This window comes from Aplysia californica, unplaced genomic scaffold (genome assembly GCF_000002075.1).
Source record: "Aplysia californica isolate F4 #8 unplaced genomic scaffold, AplCal3.0 scaffold00052, whole genome shotgun sequence".
Taxonomy (NCBI): domain Eukaryota; kingdom Metazoa; phylum Mollusca; class Gastropoda; order Aplysiida; family Aplysiidae; genus Aplysia; species Aplysia californica.
Genome location: NW_004797322.1, coordinates 1848008 through 1870946, shown reverse-complemented (window position 1 = coordinate 1870946; position 22939 = coordinate 1848008). Strand labels below are relative to the sequence as shown.

The 22939-nt window shown below is 41.2% G+C and overlaps 1 protein-coding gene across 2 annotated transcripts in view; it reads left to right on the top strand.

Moving 5' to 3' along the window:
* LOC101847707 (dnaJ homolog subfamily C member 13) overlaps positions 1-22939 on the top strand; it is a 336952-nt gene that overhangs the window by 169803 nt on the left and 144210 nt on the right. For both annotated transcript variants that reach the window (XM_005092779.3, XM_005092778.3), the window contains exons 29-33: positions 1158-1242; positions 8336-8536; positions 8988-9142; positions 17403-17604; positions 18241-18356. In XM_005092779.3, coding sequence (XP_005092836.1) covers positions 1158-1242; positions 8336-8536; positions 8988-9142; positions 17403-17604; positions 18241-18356 — 759 coding nt within the window. The remainder of the gene's footprint in view (positions 1-1157; positions 1243-8335; positions 8537-8987; positions 9143-17402; positions 17605-18240; positions 18357-22939) is intronic.

Below are 22939 nucleotides of genomic sequence, written 5' to 3'. Positions count from 1 at the left end.
CTGGTAAGCCTCTCAGGCTCGCAACATTAAGTGCCTGGCCTACGACGGGGGTGGGGTGGAAGGGGACCAGCTCTCTACAAATCAACGCAAACAGACTTCTTCTTAAGTTCCCCAACTAGGCCGTAACAAGGGTAGGAAGGACTCTATAGCTCTTCAGAGCAACCAGTCTAGAAGAAGGAAACTCATACACAGCGGAAGTCAAACACTTATGACCATAACTCGAACAGTCTGTTAGAAATGGAAGGGGGGAGTTCCAAATGTGAAATCACAAAAGGCCTTATTTCGCCCTAACTTTACTATTTTTACTTATTTTCCCATGTTTACCAACGAATTTTCATGAAGCTTGGCATACAAAAGCCGAGCTGCATGCTATGCACGAACATGGATTTATTTTTTAGGTTTATATAACCACACCATATCTTTTTGTTTTTTAACGTTTAACATTATTATCTCAATCATGTGTTTACCGCCAATAGGTAATTTAAATGTAAGTTAATTGCATAAACAACATAAATTCTGAGTTTTTATTGTTGAGACGTTGAATTTGATACTAAACACGACCATATTTGAGCTATTTTTAAAGATGACCTTGACACTGACCTTGCCCTAAAACAATCTTTAAATGCTAATTAAGTGATAACTATTCGGTCAATTTTAAAAATAAAAGTATTTTTGAGTTTCATTTGACTATCTCTTTCATTCTGAACAAATAATGGCATATTTTAACGAATTCGAAAATTGACCTTTTTGACCTTTTTTTAGGTTAAAATTAAGCATGTTCCCCAGGGGTGATTTTTGTTGAATTTTTTTTGGTAGTACTTAACGGTTCAAAGTTCAAGTTGGCGTAAAAATTTGGTTGTTATCTTTCATGTATGGGTTCGATGTCAATTTTTACTGGCCTATTAAGCTTTCTATTATAATTAATTAGGATGCTTGGACATCTGAAGATGTCAAAAGTCACTTGTGTGGTGGTTTGGCTTTTTCACCCTAGCATTTTTGGGGGGATTGCAAATTTCCTAGCTTTGCGTGTTGCTTTGTCAAAAACTGTATTTCTGTTGGCTGTGAAGTTTAGAATCCTTTGTTTGCATAATGAAGTCTGCACTGGAATTTAGGTTGGGAGAAATTGATTTGTGTTTCCTTTTGTAATTTTTTTACAGAGATACCGATGGTGCTATTATTCGACCACTTCCAAAGATCAAACGAATCCTCTCAGATGCTACTTGCTTACCTCACATAGTCCAGGTATGTCTTTGGTCTTTTCTTTCTATGATTATGTTTTTTAATGATGAAGTCATGCTTTTTTAAACTCTAATAGTTTGTTTGCTGTACCTCAGTGTGCTAACTATGACTGTCGCAAATAAAAGTCAGAATGATTGCACGTACCTTATACTTAAATTATACAGTCGAACTTGTGTAAGATGGAATAGCAAGGGAGCCAAAAAAAAATTCTGTCTCAGACCCTTCACATCTCTCAAGTGTTATCCTAGTCTCTTTAATATTGGCATGCATCTGTCTCATTTATCCATTGACCTATTAAATACAGAAATGATTGAACATCACCTTTACTTCCACCTGCAGTCCCACCCATCAGTTTAATAAGCACAGTCAACCAGTTCCACCTCTTCCGTGTATGTAACAATAATTGAAGAAACTTTTTTCTCTGCTGACCATGCGATCAGAGCGGCAGGCATTGGTCTAATTAATATCACGCCTGTGGCCTCTTGATACCCAAGAAAGTTTCCATGCTGGAGCACCACTCGAGTACTTCCTCAGGCACTGGTGATGATTTCACATGGATGAGGCAAACCTACTCCCCTTCCTCACCTGGTGGCATAGTGTAAAGATTAGAGCTGCTTGAACCAAACTTGATAGTTTTTTTTTCTCCAAAGGAAAGGAATTTCTCTTTCGTTTCTGTGTCAAGCAGTTTCCTGTTTAATAGTGGTAGGCTTGTAATATATATAGAGAAATCTATCAAGGGAGGGGCGAGTAGATTCTGTTAATACAGGTTTCAGTCTTATACAGGTTTCTGTAAGGCCTGTATATTATGTTATGACTTTGACAAATGAAGTTCAGAAGATTTGGAAATCAAGTTTCATTCTACCGGCATGAGTTTGGGCATCACTGTAGAGAGAACTGAATGGAGAATTTAAAATCAATACCATTCGCTCCTTCTAGGTCTAGGTTTACCAATATTGGACCTGTTCTACCGCCTACCGCCATACCGATAAAGGTATCAAAACTATTGGACTAGCGATGGGTGTCAAGATTAAAAGAGAAAAAATTGCCCCTCTGTAGTGCTCCCAATCTTCCCTGTTTTTACAGAAATCTGCACCTTCCAAAAGTTCCCTACTTGCATTATCATTATGTGAAACTCCATACGAAAGAGAGAGAGAGAGAGAGAGGGGGGGGGGGGAGGGGGGGGGGAGAGAGAGAGAGAGAAAGAATATTGGCTATCGGTATCCCATAGCAAAGAATCCGTACTTGCCCCTCTAATTTCTTGGATATATACGGTCACTGCTCACTGATCGCATAATCCATGAGGGTTGTAAGGGTGCTGTATGACAAAGCCTGGTCAGGTGCCTCCACTTTTCATGTTGTTGTTTTTTTTTGCTTCGGCCTGAGTTTTGGCGAAAGATTTTCCTGTCCACTCCTCAATATTGTTGGTCCCCCTCTTCCTTTGCCTTCCTCTCTTTATCCTTCTCTGCACAGTTCCCTGAAGAATGGTCTTGGATAGGTCACACGATCTCATGAAATGGCCATACCATTTCAGTTTTCTTTGTTTCACAGTAGACAGCAAGTCTTCTTAATGCCTCGTGCTTAGTTTTACTCTACTGCGCACTTCCTCATTTGTGACATGGTCAGTGTATGAGATGTCAAAGAGTCGTTAAAAGCATCTCATTTAGGCTGCTTGGATCTTCCTCTGAAGCTCTGCCGTCAATGTTCATGAATCACCAGCATACAGAAGGATAGAGATAACGAGGGCATAGTGTAGTCTTGAGTTTGGAATTGACTGAGATGTTTCTATCTTTCCATATTGGTGTTAGTTGTATAAGCGCCCCTGTTGTTTGTCTGTCCCTGCAGAAACATGCAAATTTAGATGGCCAAATTATGCAAGACAAAAATGCGAAAATTATGCAAGTTACGGTAACGCCACTTACAACATGTTTTACACTTTTTTTGACAAGAATTTTCCTTTTTTATGTACAGAAAAATTGAAAAACAGAACATATCAGTATCAGTAATTTTTCTGTCCTTTTGGAAAGACACATCAGTCAGAAAAAAAAATGTAATGTCTGTAACTTTCAGCTGTATAGAAGAAAGAAAAAACAAGGACATCTGGACCAGACCAACACACCAGAAAAGACAAATATGTATATATTTTGTGTGTAATTGTATGTAGTAGTGGTGATGTGCTGATAGACATGCTGATTTTTAAAAAAAGAAATCGTCTCAAAACTGACAATGCATCTTATAGGCTATTATAGTGGTGATTGTGAAAATAGACTAGCCTATCTAAGAACAATCTTAGTACGGGTAGACCTACTTATAAAAAAAGAAGAAATACAACAATGTTTGAAAGGGCTTAGCATCAGTACTTGGGGATTTGAAATCTGAAAATGTCAAGAGCAGAAAATCAGTTGAAAAAGTCACGACCAACAAACTTGTTGTAGAAGAGAAACAAGCCTTTTAATGGATTCCTCACTCAAGCTGCTACGTCTTTCACTGTACACCAGGTTGTACATAGCAGTAAAAATCTGTCACTCTTTTGACAGTAAAAATAAAAATGTTTTGGGTGAAAATGCTTTTAAAAAAGTGAAAAAACACTGGAAATCTAAAATTATGCCAATGTTGTAGAATTATGCGAAAAAACGCAGCTACGCTGCAGCCGCATAATCACATAATCCGACGAGGACAGGTTTGTGCAATTCTTACTTAGACTTCTGGTTTGGATCCTTCTTGGCTGATGATAGCACCAAAGTCCGTGAACTGGTCAACTGTTCCGAGCTGTTGACCACCGACCGTAATTTTGCTTTTGATGGGTTTGTCACTATTTCTTATCATCTTTATTTTCTCTGCTCTAATTTCCATATAATATCTGGTTGAAATTTCATCCAATCTTTTCACCAGTCTGGCTAGGTCTTCATTTCCTGCGAGTCCGTCAGTGTCGTCAGCAAACCTCAATATATATGGTTATTACGGGTAATTCTCGGCAGTGAGCTGTATTAGAAATGTGTCAGATTGCGCATTTTACACACTCGACTATTGTCCCTCTGGACATCAACTATAGGTTTACAGGTTGGTCAGTAATACGTTTTCACTTGCAAATCAGCTAAAATCTGGCTAGTTACGATAATTAATCTGCCTCTTTCCCTTCATTTACTCATTCTTTCTATCTTCAGGATTTTGCTACAGCTGGAAAATCTGTGTGTTGATCTATGAATCTAAATTGCGAAGATGGAAAGAAAAGTAGTATGGGAAAGAAACTTTTTTACAAATCTGTCTAGTTCTAGAAAATTTGTTAGTATGATTGTAAGATAAAAAAGTAAGTGGAAGTTGTGCTCTGAAGTTGTGACTTTCGGCCATAGAATACGTGAATGGAGGAAAATTAGAGTAATAAGCTTAGTGTATTATCGAGATTGATGTCCTCGGATTTGTGTAGCCTACTGTCAATGGTATGATGACAAATTCCCAGAGCTTGCTTGGTTAGAGCTGAGAGGAATACTAGTAAAAATATCTAAGTCACACAGGACTTGTCAATGCCCTTAGATTGGTATGCTATTGTCGGAAAATGTTATAACATAGGTTTAAAAAAATATGAACTAAGGTTTTGAAGTCAGGTTGGCAGTAACCCAAGCACTCAAATCCATATTTAATGCTGTTTTTGACTACGTACCTACCAGTAGCGGGTATATGCTACGGACATCCTGGAAAGACAGGATGAAAACTCGGAGTGACGGGTTGATATCGGGAAAGACCGAGGACATCTGGAAAGACCGACAGTGGCAGGGGCTAACTACCCAAGTCGCTGTAAGCACAAGTTTCGTCAACCACTAGAAAAGACAGCCCCTGAATCCACCGAGAGGGGGAAGTAGAGGATGGATCCTCTAGAACGAATACAATGGACAATGACTTAAGCGTTAAAAGGACAATGCTGGAAGAAAACCAAGAGAACAGCTTTATGTGCGAGCAGTGCTACAGAAAGTTCGATACCTGGCAAGGGCTGAGAGTTCACCAGGGAAAAGTCTGTTTGAGGAAGAGAAGACAGTGCAGATCAACAGATTGTAAGACGCGAAGCAAATCATCCCAGGATAAAAACCGCAGGGGAGCTATTAGTGCTTCAGTCGACTCTCCTTTTACCCTATCTCAGCATGAGATGGAACAGCAAACTAAGGAACCAGGGTTACGGAAACCCAGAATACTGTGGCCTTCTGCTAACAAGAAGGCAAAGTACAAGATGTTAGAAGAACAAGTCCAGAAGAAACTGAAAGAAGTCATAAATTTCTGGCACAATCAGTAGAAGGACCCTCTGCAACATTTTGGAGAGAGCAACGGAGCATCAATGGACATGTCCGGAGTGCAGGGATGTTGCTTCCTGAAACAAGAACAAGAACAAGAACAGAGATGATGCTGAAGAAACCTTGAGTGCGTTTGCAACCGTTATCTATGATTCAGCGATAAAAGAGTTTGGTATTTGTGAAGGAAAGAAAAAGACAGAGAAGAAAAGTGGATTGAGTAGAAGGCAGAGAGTACTTGCACAGCAAAGAAAACAGAAACGAGACTTGCAAAAGCAGAAAAAGTATGCACCACCAGAAGAGATAGAAGACCGGAGAATTCTGTTTGAAGATCTTGAGAAAAAGAGCAGAGACCTGCAGAGGCACGAAAGAAAGTGTACCAAGAGAAAAGAGAGGAAAAGGGAACGTGAACAGTTTCTGAAAAATCCTTATGAAGCAGCAAAAAAACTGTTCACAGAGGCTCGGAGTGGTAAGTTGGAATATATGAAAGAAGAACTCGATGCTTAAAAAGCAGACGTACAGCGATCCAAGAAGAGAAGAACTGCTTGATATGAGAGGCCTGAAGCGTCCAACTGCCCCTGTGGTCAAATATTACCTTCAACTACCTCTCACGTCAGTCGTGAAGTCTACAAAGCAGGCAAGATTAGAACCGTTATGCTGAGAGAATCAAGGGATAAGGAGATCAGCGGAAAACCTCCAGGTGTCAAAACAGCGAGAAAGTGGAAGGCAGGAGTTGCAACTGACGAGATCATCTCTACTTTGGAGCATGGCGACATTGTTGGTCCAGCACAACCTGGCAGATTAGGGCTAGGTAATGGCAACTTTAGACCTTTCAGGAAAATGTCTCAGCGAGACAGAAGAAAAGCTGAAACAAGACATATGCAAAAGATGGAGGCAGAGAGGCGAATCTCATCCAGTGTAGCCAGCAAGGACAAATGACCAGATGGGATGAGCATATAGACGAAAGAAAAGTCGGTTGGAGTGACATCTGGAAGTGGAATACATCTAGGCTAAGCTTTCTTCTCTGGTCTTCATATGATGTTTTGCCTTCACCAGTGAACTTGGTCAGATGGAAGGTACAGGAGGACAAAAAGTGTAGATGCGGTAAGCTAGGAACCATGAAACATATTTTGTCAAACTGCAATCTGGCTCTTAACAGGTACACCTGGAGGCGCTATGAAGTGCTGAAAGTGCTCACCACAATGGCGACAAAACAGGTGGAAGAAGGAAAATACGCCCCCAAGCTGCAGAAGCATGGACTCCCCGAGATTGCGTTTGTTCCGCAAGGAAGCAAGGTTCCCAACAGAAAGAAAGCGAACGAATCCATGGAAGACCAGAGTGGAGGCAATTGGGAGGTAGCTGCTCACTTAAAGGGCTTTGAGAGATTCTTCCCCTCCCAACTACAAAAAAGCCAGACTTGGTGTTATGGGAGGAAAAAGAGAAAGAGGTGCACCTGGTGGAGCTCACGGTGCCCCAGGAGGACAATATCTATGCCGCAAACGAGCGGAAAGAAAACCGATACAAGGCTTTTGTCGAACAATGTGAGGAGGCAGGATGGAAAGCAACCCATTTTCCGGTAGAGGTAGGATGCAGAGGTTTCGTAGCAACTAGCACAAACTTATAACTCTCTTCAGAAGACAGTAGAGAAAGCCAGTCACTGGATCTGGTTGAAGTGAGAGGACGCAGGCTGGGATGAATCCTAAGAGTTGGCAGCAGAGGAAAACAGTCGGACTAGCATGGAGACCTCACATCGGTGAGAGGGCTCGGTACGTCAGAAAAGCTGTAGAGAGGAAGAGCCTGAAACAGCGATGCATTCTCTTCTGATGATCTCCAGGCTACGGAGCGTCCCGCTGTGAGCAGTGCATACGGCTGTTTTAGACTACATACTGATAGGTTCCTTGAATGACAGTCCATAAATGCTTACAAAAAACACATTTCGTTTCATCAATACTGTTCGCCTTCACATATTCACACCCCCCCCCCCCCCCCACACACACACACACACGCACGAGCACACACACACACTCACACACAAATATTCATGCGCCCACACTCAGACACACACACACACTCACACACACACACACACCACACTCACACACACACACACACACACACACACACACACACACACACACACACACACACACACACACATGTACGTGCACACAAGTTTTAAAGTTGCAGTTACCTAATATGAAAAGCAAGCCCCGTTCTATGGTAACTATGTGTAGCGGGGTAACATTCATCTTTGTTTTCCTTCTTTGTCTTTGTACTACCTGATTTTTTTACCAAAATACCTGAAATTGACCCTGAATTTACCGGAAATAGGAACTTTATGAGGTAGGCGGCCCTGTTAAAAAATCAGAATATGCTCTGTTTAAATGCAATTATTATTATTGCGTTTTTGTGCATTCCGTAAGGAGAGTGTTATGGGCTGTTTTCAGCATCTAGTGCCACAAGTTGACTTGGTAGTTTGAACAGGATTGTGTGAAAGTCCTGTACTGTGTTAGTCAATAAATCAGTCGAGACTTACCTGGCTCTTTTTTTGGTATAGAAGCTGTTGCTCTTCATGTTGCAGTTTTTTATTCATTTTTAAAAATATTTTTGTTTTTTGGGGGGGGGGGGGGTGTATAACTCTTCTTAAAAATCATTGTTATATCTTTTTGTTAATGTAGCCATCATTGATTAATTACAATTGCGTTGTCAAGAAATTAATAAGATAATTGACATTAGACCCAAAGGATGACACCAGACAATCACAGAAATGAACCGACAACTATACAATCACAACACTGATTTTTCTTTTTTTACCCCTCCAGCTCCTGTTGACCTTTGATCCTGTGCTAGTGGAGAAAGTGGCATCGCTGCTGTTCCTTGTAATGCAGGACAACCCAAGTGTGTCACGCCTCTACCTGTCTGGCGTGTTTTTCTTCATCATGATGTACACAGGATCCAATGTGCTGCCTGTCGCACGCTTCCTCAAGAACACTCACATTAAGCAAGCATTCCGCTCGGAGGAGGTGGGCTCTCACATCTTATTCCATTTTTCATAATGCCTGATTTATTACCATTGCAAAAGATCCTAGAAGTACTCGTTCAGTTATTTTCTTTGAAATGACTAATCTGTTACCCTTCAATAAAGGCCTTGGGCTTGGATACTTTCCAGATTTTTTTTTTGTGATGGAGTAAGAAGTGTTGCATGTTAAATAGTAAATATTCAAGATTATGTAACAATATTCCTCACCTGAATTGATTACAAAGTATTGTTTTTAAAGAGTTGTACCCATCCCAAGAGCGTATATTCCAATGATTGTGACTTCTTTTATTTTTAAAAAACGAAATGCAATGTTATGTGCCAAACGCATGAACAATGGGATGTAATTGCATGACAAATTTACTCTCTCTTGTGTTATATAAAGTAATTTCCTAAACAATGCATTAAGAAACAAGAGATGTCCCTCTCTTCTCCAGAACACGACGTCTGATGTGTTGGCTCGCAGTGTCCTTGGTCCCATCCTGCCTGAGGCTATGGTCTGTTACCTGGAGAATTACTCTCCTGACAAATTTGCACAGATTTTTTTGGGAGAGTTTGATACCCCAGAGGCAATCTGGAACAGTGAAATGAGGTGAGATTTCCTTGGTTTGAGTATTGGCTGTTTTCTTTGACTTGGGCAATTAAAAACACAAACGGTGGATTTTGAAAATGAAGCTGAAGATATTGTTTTATTATTTTTCACTGTTATTTCCACTTTATTGTACTACGGCTGGCCCTTTGTACTACCTGAAGAGGCTTAGGGACTATTTACCAGTTTCTTTTCACGAAATGAATTTGTTTCCTTGGTCACACAGCTTAGTCTTCACATCTGTCTTATAATATCAATTTTTAGAGGACACACTTTGACAAAAAGTGTTACAGTCGGACTGGTATACTACTCTTAATGAGTAGCACGATTGCTCTAAAAACTAAAAATTAGTCAGATGATGGTTATTCAAAGTATATATCGTTAGTCGCCTGATAAAACCGTGAATTCCACAAATTTTCCCTTTAACCATTGTCCTGCGGGAGCCGGGTTTATGTCACCCGATAAGCCTATTTCGGCACCTCGCCTACTTACTGGTCCGGAATCAGTGTAGCCCCTGGCTCAGCGCATGCGCACCGCGCATCATCTTACGTGAAATTCGGGTCCCGAGTCGGATCCCCATTCACTCAGGTCAAGTGTGTGTGCGTCAGTCTGCTTGAGTTTGTGTGTGTTTGTGGCTTTCTTCTAGAACCGCCTGCGTTGGTTTGTAATCGAGGCATATGTCTCATTCAAAACGCGCCAAGTTGGTAGCTCTAGATGTTCGTCCAATGAAATTATAGAAGAAATTGACCCACTTAGACATGAGGAGCTCGAAAGGATAGTCAGGAAACAAGACTTCCATTTTTCAATACAAAATCTTTCAAATGAGCTTGATTTTGTATCAAATGATACTACCTGATAAAAGCGGCCTGCCCGGCATGTCTGACGTAATCGGTTGCTGATAAGATTCGCATCTCGGCACAGACGCAGGACAAGAGTTAAAACTATTTTTCTATTATCTCAACTCAAACGTGTAATCTGACGTAATATGAAAATCTTGAATAAACATTGTGGCCCAAAAGTTGCCTGATGGTGCCGTGAATCCCACAACTGTATGGAATTTACAATCTCATCTGTCGGTGTTTGACTCACGGGGCTGATCGTTGGCCCCGTGAATGCCTCTGGAGACCATTGAGATATAGGTGACTTCGTTGAGCAAACATGATGGTCGATCAGTAATCATGGTTTCCAGGCCATATAATTATAATTTATTAATAATAATAATAGATAGCATTTGTATAGCGCCTATCCCCGCTCAGCAGCAGGCTCTATGCGCTTTACACTATATTATGTCGACAGCATGCGTTTTGCTGGAAAAACTCTCACATGATTTAAATGTTTGTTTCTCAGATCATCTTCATCATCATTGCCTTTCTCACCCACAGCTGATAAAATACCGTCCAGACCGCTCACTTAGTTTTTCTTCCCCGGTTTCTCCCCGACCATCCTCACCACCCTGCCCGCCCCCGCCCGACAGCCCAGCACGTAGTCATAAATCACTTGTCAGAGGGGTTAATTGGGGTGACCGCAACGACACTCCTCCTGTGCCGGGGCAGTAGTAAATATGGTGTTTTAGTGCGAATTGAAAGCCTCCTAACTCTGAAACTATAAATGCTACAAGGCCGATTGAGATTTCATTGTAACGTGCTATGTTTGACCTGTAAGCCGGTATAACTTGTTTTCTTGTAAGTCCGATTATATCAGTTTTACAACGGATTTAAGTAAGTCTGTGATTTTCAAACTGGCATCTTCAATGTTCAGAACTTTTTCAGTTTGGATTTAAATATTTCAATCTGGCCCCCAACGATTTAAACAGAAATTCATGTATCAACTGTGGTGACAATTTTCATTTACATGTGCAAGTTTCAAGTGCACTAAGTTATTCTATGATTTTCTGTGATTTTTAAAAAATACCAACCCAGCACTCTAAACATTCTTCCTTGCTGTTTTTAATTTTCTTGCCTCTACTACATCTGATTTTCGATGTCATTTTTAACAATATTTTTGTCATGGAGTGCCACACTCAACATGATCATATGGTGGGCATTGTGCTCAAACATCATCGCCTTCTTGAGAAGGCTGCACATGATATAGATGTACAGCTGGTCCATCAATCTATGGAGAATTGCGCTCCTGGAATAGGACAAAATGTGCATATCTACGTCAAAAAATGAAAGAGGGCTGGAAAAAAACGAAGAGGACATTCAATTGTTACAGGGCTGTCAAGTTTTGTCCAATAATCCATGAGAAGCAGGGAGATTTGAGAAGGAGGGTTCTAGTGTACATGATCAGCTGTTAGAGTTTGAGGAGCTTATTCCAAGGTCAAGTCCTGCCTACTCTGAATTTGATAACATCCTCAAACAACACAACATCACACCACAGGCCTACCACAGCCGTTCATTTATAGGAAACCACTGCCATAAATACATCACAGCCCATGTGTACAGACAGCTAGCATCATTTTTAACAAAAAGAACAGTTGCATGTACACGAAATAAAAGCATAATAGACACCGCATTAATTGTTCTGAGAGAGAAATTTGTTCACGTAAAAGACACCTTCAAAGATATCCACACAGTAATTGCACATGGAAAGCCAATCACTTTAGAGAGAATACCACATATTCAGTCATGCATCACACGATATATGTCTTTATAGATATGTCTCAGATCATCAAGTGACAAAACAACCCTTGTTAAGCCTAAAATAAATTACAAATCATATGGCCAACGCTCTTTTTCATATTTTGCCCCACTTGTTTGGAATAGGCTTCCAAAAACTATCAGAGAAGCAGAAAATCTAGAAATTTTTAAGAAGAAACTAAAATCATTTCTATTTTCATCATATTTCGATTAGACAGAATGCATCCAAGCTGTAGATCGTTGTGAGTTTGTTTGTGCGTATGTGCATATGTACGTATGTGTGTATGTGAGTATGTATGTGTGTGTGGTGCGTGCGTGAGTGAATATGTGTTTGCATGAGTATGTAACACTATGTACCTTTAAAATTGATATATATCATGTTAAGCGCATAGAGCATTGCATAAGTGGATATGCGTTATATAAATGCAATACATTATTATTATTATTATTATACAGAAACATATTAGGCAAATAAAAGGTCTTGAGTCGATAGTGCCGTAAAACACGTGCTACTCAATCAAAATCAATCAAAAGAAAAGGTCATCCCCAAACAACACATCCTTGAGAAACACTGCGTTCCTTGGATACAAAAATGTGGGTTTGGAATGGCCTTCCATGGTGAGCAAGGGGGTGAGCTCATTCATGCAACCGAGGCCAAGCTGGAAAGACGAGTAGCAGCAATAACAGACAAAGAAAAACACGTCAAAACAATCATGCGGTCACAACACGTCCAAACCCACCCTGAGCTACTCTGTCGTGTGCACCACCCATCAAAAGACATAGTAAAATAAAGAATAGCTTTCTGTTTCACTCAGTCTGTTAATTTCATACTCAGTTTTAAATTGGTGGTTTAAAATCTTTTTTATTACAGTATTGTCTGCTTTCATAATATTTTTTATGTATGAGGGCCTCTAATAAGAGAAAACACAATGCCTTATAACTATGAATACAACTTGGCATTTCATAAAGCCTACTGATAACTATGAATGCAACTTGGCATTTCATAAAGCCTACTGATAACTATGAATGCAACCTGGCATTTCATAAAGCCTACTGATGAAATTGTGAATTCCACATTCATGACCACATCATGTGATTTTCGAAAATACAAATCGTGAATCTCAGTTTTTAAATGAATGAACGTCTACGGTAAAAAATTTACTTTACTACGAGGGACGTCCAGAAAGTAAGTACTGTTTTAAAATAATTATAAAAGAAATAATTTTCCCGATCAAAACGATTTATTTTTTAATACCTGCTGGTCTATATCAGTCATAAGAGGGAAATTTCACATCTGAGTTTACATTATTTTAAAAAACTATCACCTTTTCCCTAATTTAAAACAATAATTAAGTAAATATGACCATGTTTAACAAAAATATTTTTAAAAACTTTTAATTGTGCGAGGTGAGAAAACACGAAAAGGAGAAAATGGCCTCCGAAGTTGAGCTAAATGTTTCCATAGCAATGGAGGTCTTAGAATTGAGGTACGGACTTGGAAATTTAGTAGTTATCTTGACTATGCCACTACAAGGTCGCATACAGAAGTAGAAAACTATTCATTCACAGAGAAAAAACTTATGGACAAATAATTTTCACGAGAATGGACTTCATGTCAAATGCAACAAAATATTAGCTTTATACTAGGTACCAGGTACTAAATTTTCAAAGTAGCTGTATGTCAAATTCATCTGTTTCATATGAAAGGCCTTTGTCTCCTGAGAATTTGGGTACCATACTTTTACCTGTCAGTCAATTACATGTTTAAGAGAATGGCAGCTGCTTCAATTTAACATAATATTGCTGAAGTCGCTAACTGGCTGCAACCCCATGATTGACAGATAATAAAAGAGTACCAAGTGCACCAAGCATCTCTACATTAACAGAGTACAATCATTATAAAAAAGAAATGAACCTAATTTGTTTCAAGACTGTGAGATCATTACAAATCAGTATTTTATTGCTTCAAACAAGATGATCTGTCGTTATTTCAATAAAAACATAGAGCGTTGTTCCGGCCGGCGTTGCACCAGCCCTCGCGGCGAGCAAGTTGACTTGATACTGTAGTACACTGAGTGCTCCCCGGAATTTCGTGGAAGGGTTCATACAAAAGAATTCCAAGCCGATGACTTTATTCTATTAGAAAAAGAATGGTTCTTTCTATTGGTACCTTTTTTAGCCGTTATTTTAAACATTTCGTATTAAAAATGATCTTTGGTAACTTTTTTTTTCAAAGTTTTCTATCCAAAGGTAAAAAATAATAACCACAGGAAATCACGCTCAAAGCTGTATACTTCTCCGACAATGAAAATGAAAAGGCGATATTTAATCATCAATCTTTCTGCAAAGCATTCGAATGCATGGGAGTCATTTTGAACCGGCCGACCTCGCATTCGGACCGCAAGGGGCTTCCCTTTCCATGGTAATTCTCTAGCTCCAAATAATCAGATATACAAACAACTTACACCATTGTAATGAAAAAAGTCTGAACTTTTTCAAAGTGTTCAGCATTTATAGCAAAAGAGCAAAGAAACAAGGGATCTGAATTACCCCCATTTTACTGAAACCTCGAACTCGGAAGTCCGTAAGTCGGCTTACGTGCCGTGTTTACTCTACCTAATTATACGTTTGCAATAGTACCATAAACACACGAGAACACACACACACACACTCACACACACACACACACACACACACATATACAAATACACACGCACACACACATGCAAGCACACCAACACACATGCAAGCACACCAACACACATGCACACACATGCACATAAACCACCTCAGTGGCCTCTTGGTAAGTAGTCCACTTTGAGAGATCTGTATGGCTCTTTTCGTCTATGCAGACGGTCAATGTAGCTTAAGATGGTCTCAAGGTTGTCTTCATGCAGCTTCTTTCATGGCTAATTCTTCCTATGTTTGAAGCACAGATTCTGTCGCAGTGCTTGCATGTCAGTGTCGTAGATCGAAGCTCTGTATTTCTGCTGTTTTCCTTTCATTGTTGGCGCTTCTCAGCCAGGTTGTTTCTAAGGCTGTTCTCTAGCATTTTAGTTCTTTCCTTTATAATTTTCCTCCTTTTTTTTTTACGGTCCTCAGCTATTTCTTCCCAGGTGTTAACATCTACTCCAAGCTTAGATAAACTGTTTTTGCAAGTGTCTTTGTACCTCAATTTTGGTCTTCCCGATCCCAGAACGCCTCAACTTCAAAAAATCAGACTGGGACGGGTTTGGCAATCAATGTTCCCACATTCTTAATCTCAATTTCGACCTCAACTACAATAAATTCCACGAAAAGCTTTTAAGCCCCATTTAGACGTACAGTTCGTTGATCAACAAACTGACAGTTTAACCGACGGGCGCTCGATCTCGGTCATCGGTAAGCTGACAGTTTGTCGACGAGAGAAGTTCCGTTTAGACCACAGAATTCTACACTTATAGAAGCGGAACTCCCTCTTCGCGATCGCTGATTCGCTGTGAGGAATTGAAACTAAAACATGGCGGCCAGTTGAGGGCACCTTTGGCTGCGCCGCACAGCGAGGCTTCGCGTTGCTATGCACGCTGATGCTAGTGGTAGGGCTTGGAAGACACCCTACATCAGTATTTTAAAACTCACAAGTCTGCACCGACCCAAAACCTGATCGCCTCCTTCGGATGGGAACAGTTGAAGCACCCATCGTACAGCCCAGACCTGGCTCCAAGTGACTCTCATCTGTTCCTGCATTTGAAAAAGTTTTTAGCCAGGCAGGACTTCGACTCCGACGCTGATCTCAAAGGAGACACTCGACATTGGCTGACATCGCAGGCGGCAGCTTTCTACAATGAGGGCATTCAGAAGCTCATCCCATGCTACGACAAATGCTTCAAAAGTTCTGGAGACTACATGGAGAAGTAGTCATATATATGAGGTTTTAAAAAATAAATCGTTTTGATTGGGAAATTTTTTTTCTTTTAAAATTATTTAAAAACTGTACTTACTTTCTGGAAGTCTTTCGTGTTATTTCTTAAAGGCACTGTACTAGATTTATCCAATTAGTATTAGTGTATGTCTTGAACGCAGAATGACGGAGAAAATCAGTTTTTTCCCCTCTCCTGTAAAAATATGCTTCGTGTGAAAGTCACGATTTCATCAGGTGACTGACGATATGTGGTTTGATGTACTGCTGATGTAATAGTGTGAGCATAGTGACAGGTTAAACAAAGCTAAAAATCATGGCAATAACATTTTCATTGTGAATCTTTCAGTAAGTTAAAATTCCCTGTGCTGACCTCTTGACCCCAAGGTCATGGCTGGTTTGAGTCGCATTGAACGCCGGGGCTCTGCGGGGTGTCCGTGGAACTAAAGTACTGCCTGTTAACAGCGATGATGGGAGTGACTAGGGCAATTAAGCAATGCATTCACAAACCCCAAGGAGTTTCGACTGAGGACGCAACCTAACATGCCTCAGTGTTGGAAGCATTACAAGATAAACACAATGAGCGGGTGACACTGACGGAGCTATTGGCCTAGCCTTGGTCTCGTTGCAAACTGTTTTAGATTGTACCTGGCGAGTCCTTGGGTGTCAATGAACAAGCTGATGAGCTAGCCGATAAGGCTGAGAATGATGGCGCTATGCCACAGATCCACAGACAGTCATTGCAGCATTGACAGCATGGTTTAACAGCCACAGAGAAGATGAGGGCTCCACATCACTCACATTGGAAAGACTGAGGGAAGCTGGTGTGTCAAGAGGGTCAGGGAGAGACAGCAACCTGTGTGGAAAAGCTAGGAGAATATCCAACCTGCTGATGACTGACACGATCAGCCAGCCAACCCTTTCTTGGGTCCTGGAGGGTACTAGTAGAGAGGAAGAGCTGTGGCACTGCACTGCCTCCAGTGATCCCTATTCTCCAACCAAGCAACCAATTTCCATTATTTTCACTAAAAGAACAGTCATTATTCTAAGCATTTATCTCTTGTTTAGCCCCACATTACTTGTGAAGTCTTTTTCTTTGTGAAAGCAACTTCATACATTTTTAAGCATTTCCACAAAATTCCAGTGACATCCCTGTGGAGCCCGTGGCTGTAGGGTTAAAGAAAAGAAAGAGTGGAAAAAGAAAAAAGACAAAAACTGGTATTTGCCGTTTGGTTAGATTGCAGTATTCATATATCCATAATGTGTTGGGTACGAATACAGATCTGAGTCCAACGCCATTAAATGTATGATTTTTCATCCATAATGAATGATCAATTGTAGTTAAATTAGGCTAATCTTTCTTTGCTATGAATTAGGTAAAACCTATCTACAGGGTGAATTCATTTCAAGTTTCCTTCGCCTGCTGAGATCATGGTTAAGATTAGTAAAGAGTAGAGAGCTTTTTATATTGAACACCAAAGTCTTTCGTAAGTTTGGCATACAGTACAGAAATAATGCTAAAGTGCCCTTAAGACCTTCTTTGATGTTATGGGTGGAGATGTTCTATCAATTAGGACCTAGAAATTCCCTGTTTTTTCGCTCTCCTTTATTCACCTATCACTTTGCAACAAATTTGTGTCTTGATAATGTAGCCCATAAATTTTTATATCTTTCTATAAAAGTGATACTTAAAATTCAACCTGTCTTGTCTTGCCTCTTCTTTCAGACGCATGATGATAGAAAAGATTGCAGCCCACCTGGCGGACTTCTCTCCTCGCCTCCAGAGCAACACGCGGGCCCTCTACCAGTATTGTCCCATCCCAGCCATCAGCTTCCCGCAGCTGGACAATGAGCTGTTCTGCAACATTTACTATCTCAAACACCTGTGCGACACTGCACGCTTCCCGGACTGGCCCATCAAGGACCCGGTAGGTAGCTATTTGGCTTAAAATAAAATTACCCTTTCATGTCTTTAGGCACATCACAATGATAACAACCTGCTGTTTCTTGTTCCTCTAGGACATAGCTGCAATTCCACTGTAATTCCCCACAGGATTGGTGATTTTGTAGACTGGATCGAACGTCGGGCTATACTTTACTTTTTCTCTCTGACAACCAATCCGATCTTGTCTTTGTAAGATCTTATTTGTTTGGATTCGTCTCTTGGACCCTCCTTCTCTCCCTTGCGGGTAGATAGAGGGCACCACTGGTAGGTCATATTTTTTTACTTTCCCTCCTTTGTTTCTGTCTGTCTGTCTTACTTTTTTCCAGCATTAAATGACCAGCATTGTGTCAATGTGACATTTCAATGTGCTTCTCTTTGCTTAGTCCTTCCTCCCTCCTTTCCTCCCTCCCTCCCTCTCCCTCCTTCTTCCTCCCCTCTCTTTCTCTTTCTCTTTCTCTCTCTCTCTCTCTCTCTCTCTCTCTCTCTCTCTCTCTCTCTCTCTCTCTCGCTTTTATTTGAAGATGTTAATTATAGATAAAGAACAGATTTCATTTACTTTTTATTGATTAAAAATGTATCTGTGGCATCTCTAAAGTCTCTCTACTCTAATCCCTTTCAGATCCGCTTGCTGAAAGATATTCTTGATGCATGGAAAAAGGAAGTTGAAAAGAAACCTCCAACCATGAGCTTTGAGGAAGCTTACAGTGTGCTGAATCTTTCAAAAGGAACTGGAGGGTGAGGATATTATTTGTTTTTCTTTTAGACTTGTGTCCCTCTACAGATGCCATGTTATAGTTCTTTATTGCATCAGACATGCATTGACTGTAAGAACGTGGTACCCCCAGTGGGTCGGGGGGGATATAAATAGACCCACTGCTTCATCTGCAGAAGGTGCAACCCCCTCAAAGGCGGAGTGTCACTCACGGACCCCAACCCTCTGGGATCAGTGTGCGACACTTACTTTGGTGTATCTTCCTCTTCTCCTTCCTTCTTTCTTTCTTCTTCTTTCTTTCCTTCCACCGCTGACCTCATGTGCAGCAAAACGAGAGGTCACCCATCCCACGGCACGGCTGTTCAGTTCTACTATCCTTGCGGAGCACTTAGTTTAACCCGTCCGCTGACCTCCCGGGGTCATAAATCCTACCTGACAGCCGGGCCGCGCATCGCTTCTTGGGCGATAGCGCTGTTAGCCGATTTCGGTGAGAAAGTCTGTAATTTTCTCTTGATTTAGACCCCTGTAAATGTCCCCTCTTATTTACCACTATGGGTGTGTGGGGTATCAAATGAAAGCTCTGATTCTTCAAAATAACTGGCATCCTTTAGTTCGTTTCTAGATCTGAGCGTGTGCACGCACTGCCTCTGTACTTAACCCTACCTTGTGGTGCACGTTTTTCTCGGATTCCTACAAAATCAGGATTTTTTTTCAATTCGTGAACTTCAGATTGTAACCGGTTATTTTTCTGCTGTATTAAGAATCAGTAAGGAGATTATTTGCGAAAAAATTGTTTTGATTGGTTGAAAAACTTAAGCAGGACGGCGAGTTTTATTACTTCACCCTGTGATATTTTCCCGGCCTCCGCGCTGCCCGTGCGGTATTCACCCCGAGGTCCCGCTTTCACTTTCTCTGATTCTGTCTCGACAGGTGTTACGAGAGTCTACTACCAGAGTGAAAATGGAACACACACGGGAACTACACCTTGAGAGTTTTAAAAAATTGTGTAGAACATGCGGGGCCAGAAGTCAAAAGGCTAAGAAGGCAAACCAGAGTAGATATTTTTGTGTGAATTTTAAGAAAGACTTACTCGTGTTCTATCGTGTGAACGTTGAATCGGATAGTGTAGACACACATCCCAGTGAACTGTGCAACAAATGTGTACAACGCATATACACCTTAAGAAAACAAATTCGAGAAGCAACCCTAGCTGCAGCACAAAAAAGTACAGAAGAAAGTTCCCACATCTGGACACCTTTCGATCAAAATAAAACAGTAGATGCTTGCCCTGTGTGTTCCCTTTGCACACTTCAAAATAAAGGTCGTGCTAGAAAAGTACATCAAACACCGTCTTGCTCAAAAGACCCACCAGAGCCTCCATCTGTTGAAACATTGACTCATATAATTGCGGCAGACGAACTATCACATGAAAGTACTCAACAGACACCCATAGTAGATCAATCATCACTAGAAATATCAACAGTGAATCCCCACACAGAGATCTAACCCTAGAGACACCAGTGGCAACTTCAACACCCAAACGCACACAAAAAGAGTTCAAAGACAGTGCAACATCTCCTTTCGCACAGTTTAAGGACACATCACTAGAGCATGCAATTCTGAGACCTATTACACAACCATTGTCTCATTTAGAAGAAACACTCGCTACACAAATGACACGCAGAAAACTTTACTCTTCGGCAGAGAAAGGGAAGGTACAGTTTAAAACTAGAGGGCAGCCATTAGTGTTTCAAAGGATAATTTCACACAGAAAACCCTCCAATCTAGCCAGCTCACCAACAAAAAAGCGAAGGTCAAACATCATAAGCAAAGTGAGGCAAACAGTCGGGGGTAGTAGCAAGGGGGACGTAGAGATCCAACATGCATCAGACTTCAAGAGGCAGACAAGGGTAGTTAGACGCAACATCTTACGCAAAAGTGGGATCAAAGAAAAAGTTGTTGTAGACGCAAAATTTGCCCTCGCCATGAAAGAAGCAATGGGGTTGACTTGGCACCAAGATAGAGAGAGGAGGAGACTGTGGCAAAAGGTGGGAGTTTGCATCCCCAGTGAGCATCGCGAGAGGACAATTTATAAAGACATAGTGGCAGATACTGTAGAAATAGAGACAGTGAGGGTGTCATTAGGTGAAGGGCCTAGCATGTTGGAGGAGCCAGTGGCAGGGGTCCCTGACCTTGAAAAGTTTGTGTTTAACCTTCTTGACCAGTACGAGAAGGATGGTAGACTCACGTGGCACAACTCAGGCATCCCAGAGGATCAAATCTGGCTTAAAATTGGGGGGGACCATGGCAGGGGAAACTTAAAGATCTCTGTGCAGGTTGTTAACTTAGAGAAACCAAATTGCAGGGAACACACCCATGTTGTTTCAATGATCAGGCAAAAGGACTCATATCAAGTTTTGAAAGCAGTTCTTTCAAAACTTACTGTCGGCATTGAAAGTCTCCAGACAAAGAAATGGAAGGACAAATCAATCCTTCTGTTCTTGTTCGGGGACTACGATTTTTTTTGTAAAACATATGGTTTGTCAGGTCACAGGGGAACCTACCCTTGCCTGTGGTGTCTGACCAAATCACAGGATATTCAGTCACAAAGATCCCGCAAGAGAACGAACACTTGCTATGATCGAATCTAGCTGTAGGAGATTTTTTGTATATGGGAAGGGAAACAAAGCAAGTGCCTGACGTTTTCACAACTGCATAAGGGAACCTCTGATAGGCATAGAAACTGAAAAGGTTGTGCCACCCTACCTTCATATTCTATTAGGAATCACACTCAAGCATCACAACTTGCTTGAGGCAGAAACCCACGCCTTGGATCTACAGCTAGCTCAGACTTTTTCAGAGCCGAACTACCGTTACGACCAGAACTTTTCTGAGTTTGACGTGTATGTTCCAAGAATTGTCAAAAAAAAGACAGCTAGAAGAGAAATGTATGCATTTGGAGGGCTGTCTCGTCTTTTCTGAGACAGAGGGAGATAAAAAGAGATATCAGGAAGAATTAACAGCATGTGCTGACGAACTTGAGAAAGTGACAGTACACTCGCTGGCACATGGGACGGGCCCTGTCACTGGAAGTCTGGACAAAGTTTTGGAAGGGCATGGCATTGTACCTCAGGTTTACCATAGTAGATCATTGATAGGAAACCACTGTCACCAATACTTGAAGCGCCCTGTGTACACAAGCATCACAAAACACATTTGCACATACACTGCAGCTCTTACATCTAACCAAAACATCGTAGATGCAGCCCACGCAATCAGACAGAAATTTGATTTGCTGAACAGTAGCTTTGCTGAAGTGCACCACCTCATTTCTCATACTCACAAAATACACACAACCGAGTTTGCCATCATAGAAACAACAATTTCTGCATATTTGAAGCTGTACAGACGATTATTTCCAAACACAGTCATACCCAAACAACACATATTAAAGCACCACTGTCTGCCTTTTATAAAAAGATATGGATTTGGCCTGGGTTTGATGGGCGAGCAGGGTGGTGAACTTGTTCACTCCAGCATCGCAAAATTGGAGAAGAGGACAGTAGAAATCAAAGGAAAGGGGAAGTAGTTAAAAGCTGTTGTTGAGGCCCACAGACTGCAAAATGCGTCCACGCTCAGGCAGCAGCTTGGGAAAGGAAAGAAGAGGAAGACATTTAGCCTTTGAACTCAAAGACACGTTTTTGTATTTATTGTCATGAGTAATCATATTAGTGTTTGTGAGTGTGAAAGCAGCTCTGGTTGTGAGAAGACAATGAGGAAACTCTTGTTTCATGAATTGGATAGCAGCGAACCTTCTACAAGTTAACCATAATTTCTGCTTGACCTGTGAGGAGACAACGCAAAATCTTTCGTTTCATGAACTTGACAGCAGTAAATCTTCTACAATGTCCCCGTTTCTGAACCAATCGAACCAAAAGTAAGTGTTTCTGAAAGCTCATCATGTCACTGTTGTATACCAATGATTATTTTAGAGATCTGAAGTTCAGATTTTAAAATATCTTAATTTTAAAGAGTAGACCCATGTAAAAATGTCCCCCAAAGATGCACTCAATTGTGCCCCTGTTTTAAAGGGTGCCCAGCTATGAATATCAATAAAAAGTTATTGGCTGTACAGCCCATGAATGCCTCTATCTGTTGATAATATTTTTACTTCGATGTGTCTATGGGCAAAGCCACAATGACGATATTAAAGTGTATAAAAATTGTTAAGTCACAACAGTTCTCTCGTAGAGCAAAGGTCAAAGTGACCTCCCTGACCACCCGAGCGCGGCATGGATGACCGGGTCAATTCCTCAGGTAACTAAGTGCTCCGCTCGGGAACAGCCGTGACAGAGTGGGCACCTCGTTGACCGTGAGGTGCGACCCGTGCGGAGGGAAACCGGGTACCTAGCGGTTGAGGTGAGATCAGTCCACGGACTGTCCCTCGCCAACATACCTCTTTGGCCCAGGTTTTCCTCTTAGACGGGAGGGTGGCACGGCCCATGCCACTCAATCGGTTGAGAGCTGAAACCCGATCAAACCCTTGGTCAATCTTGATGGGAGGGCCTTGTACTTTCTTGTTGAGAGTATAGCTCCGGGGTAGCCC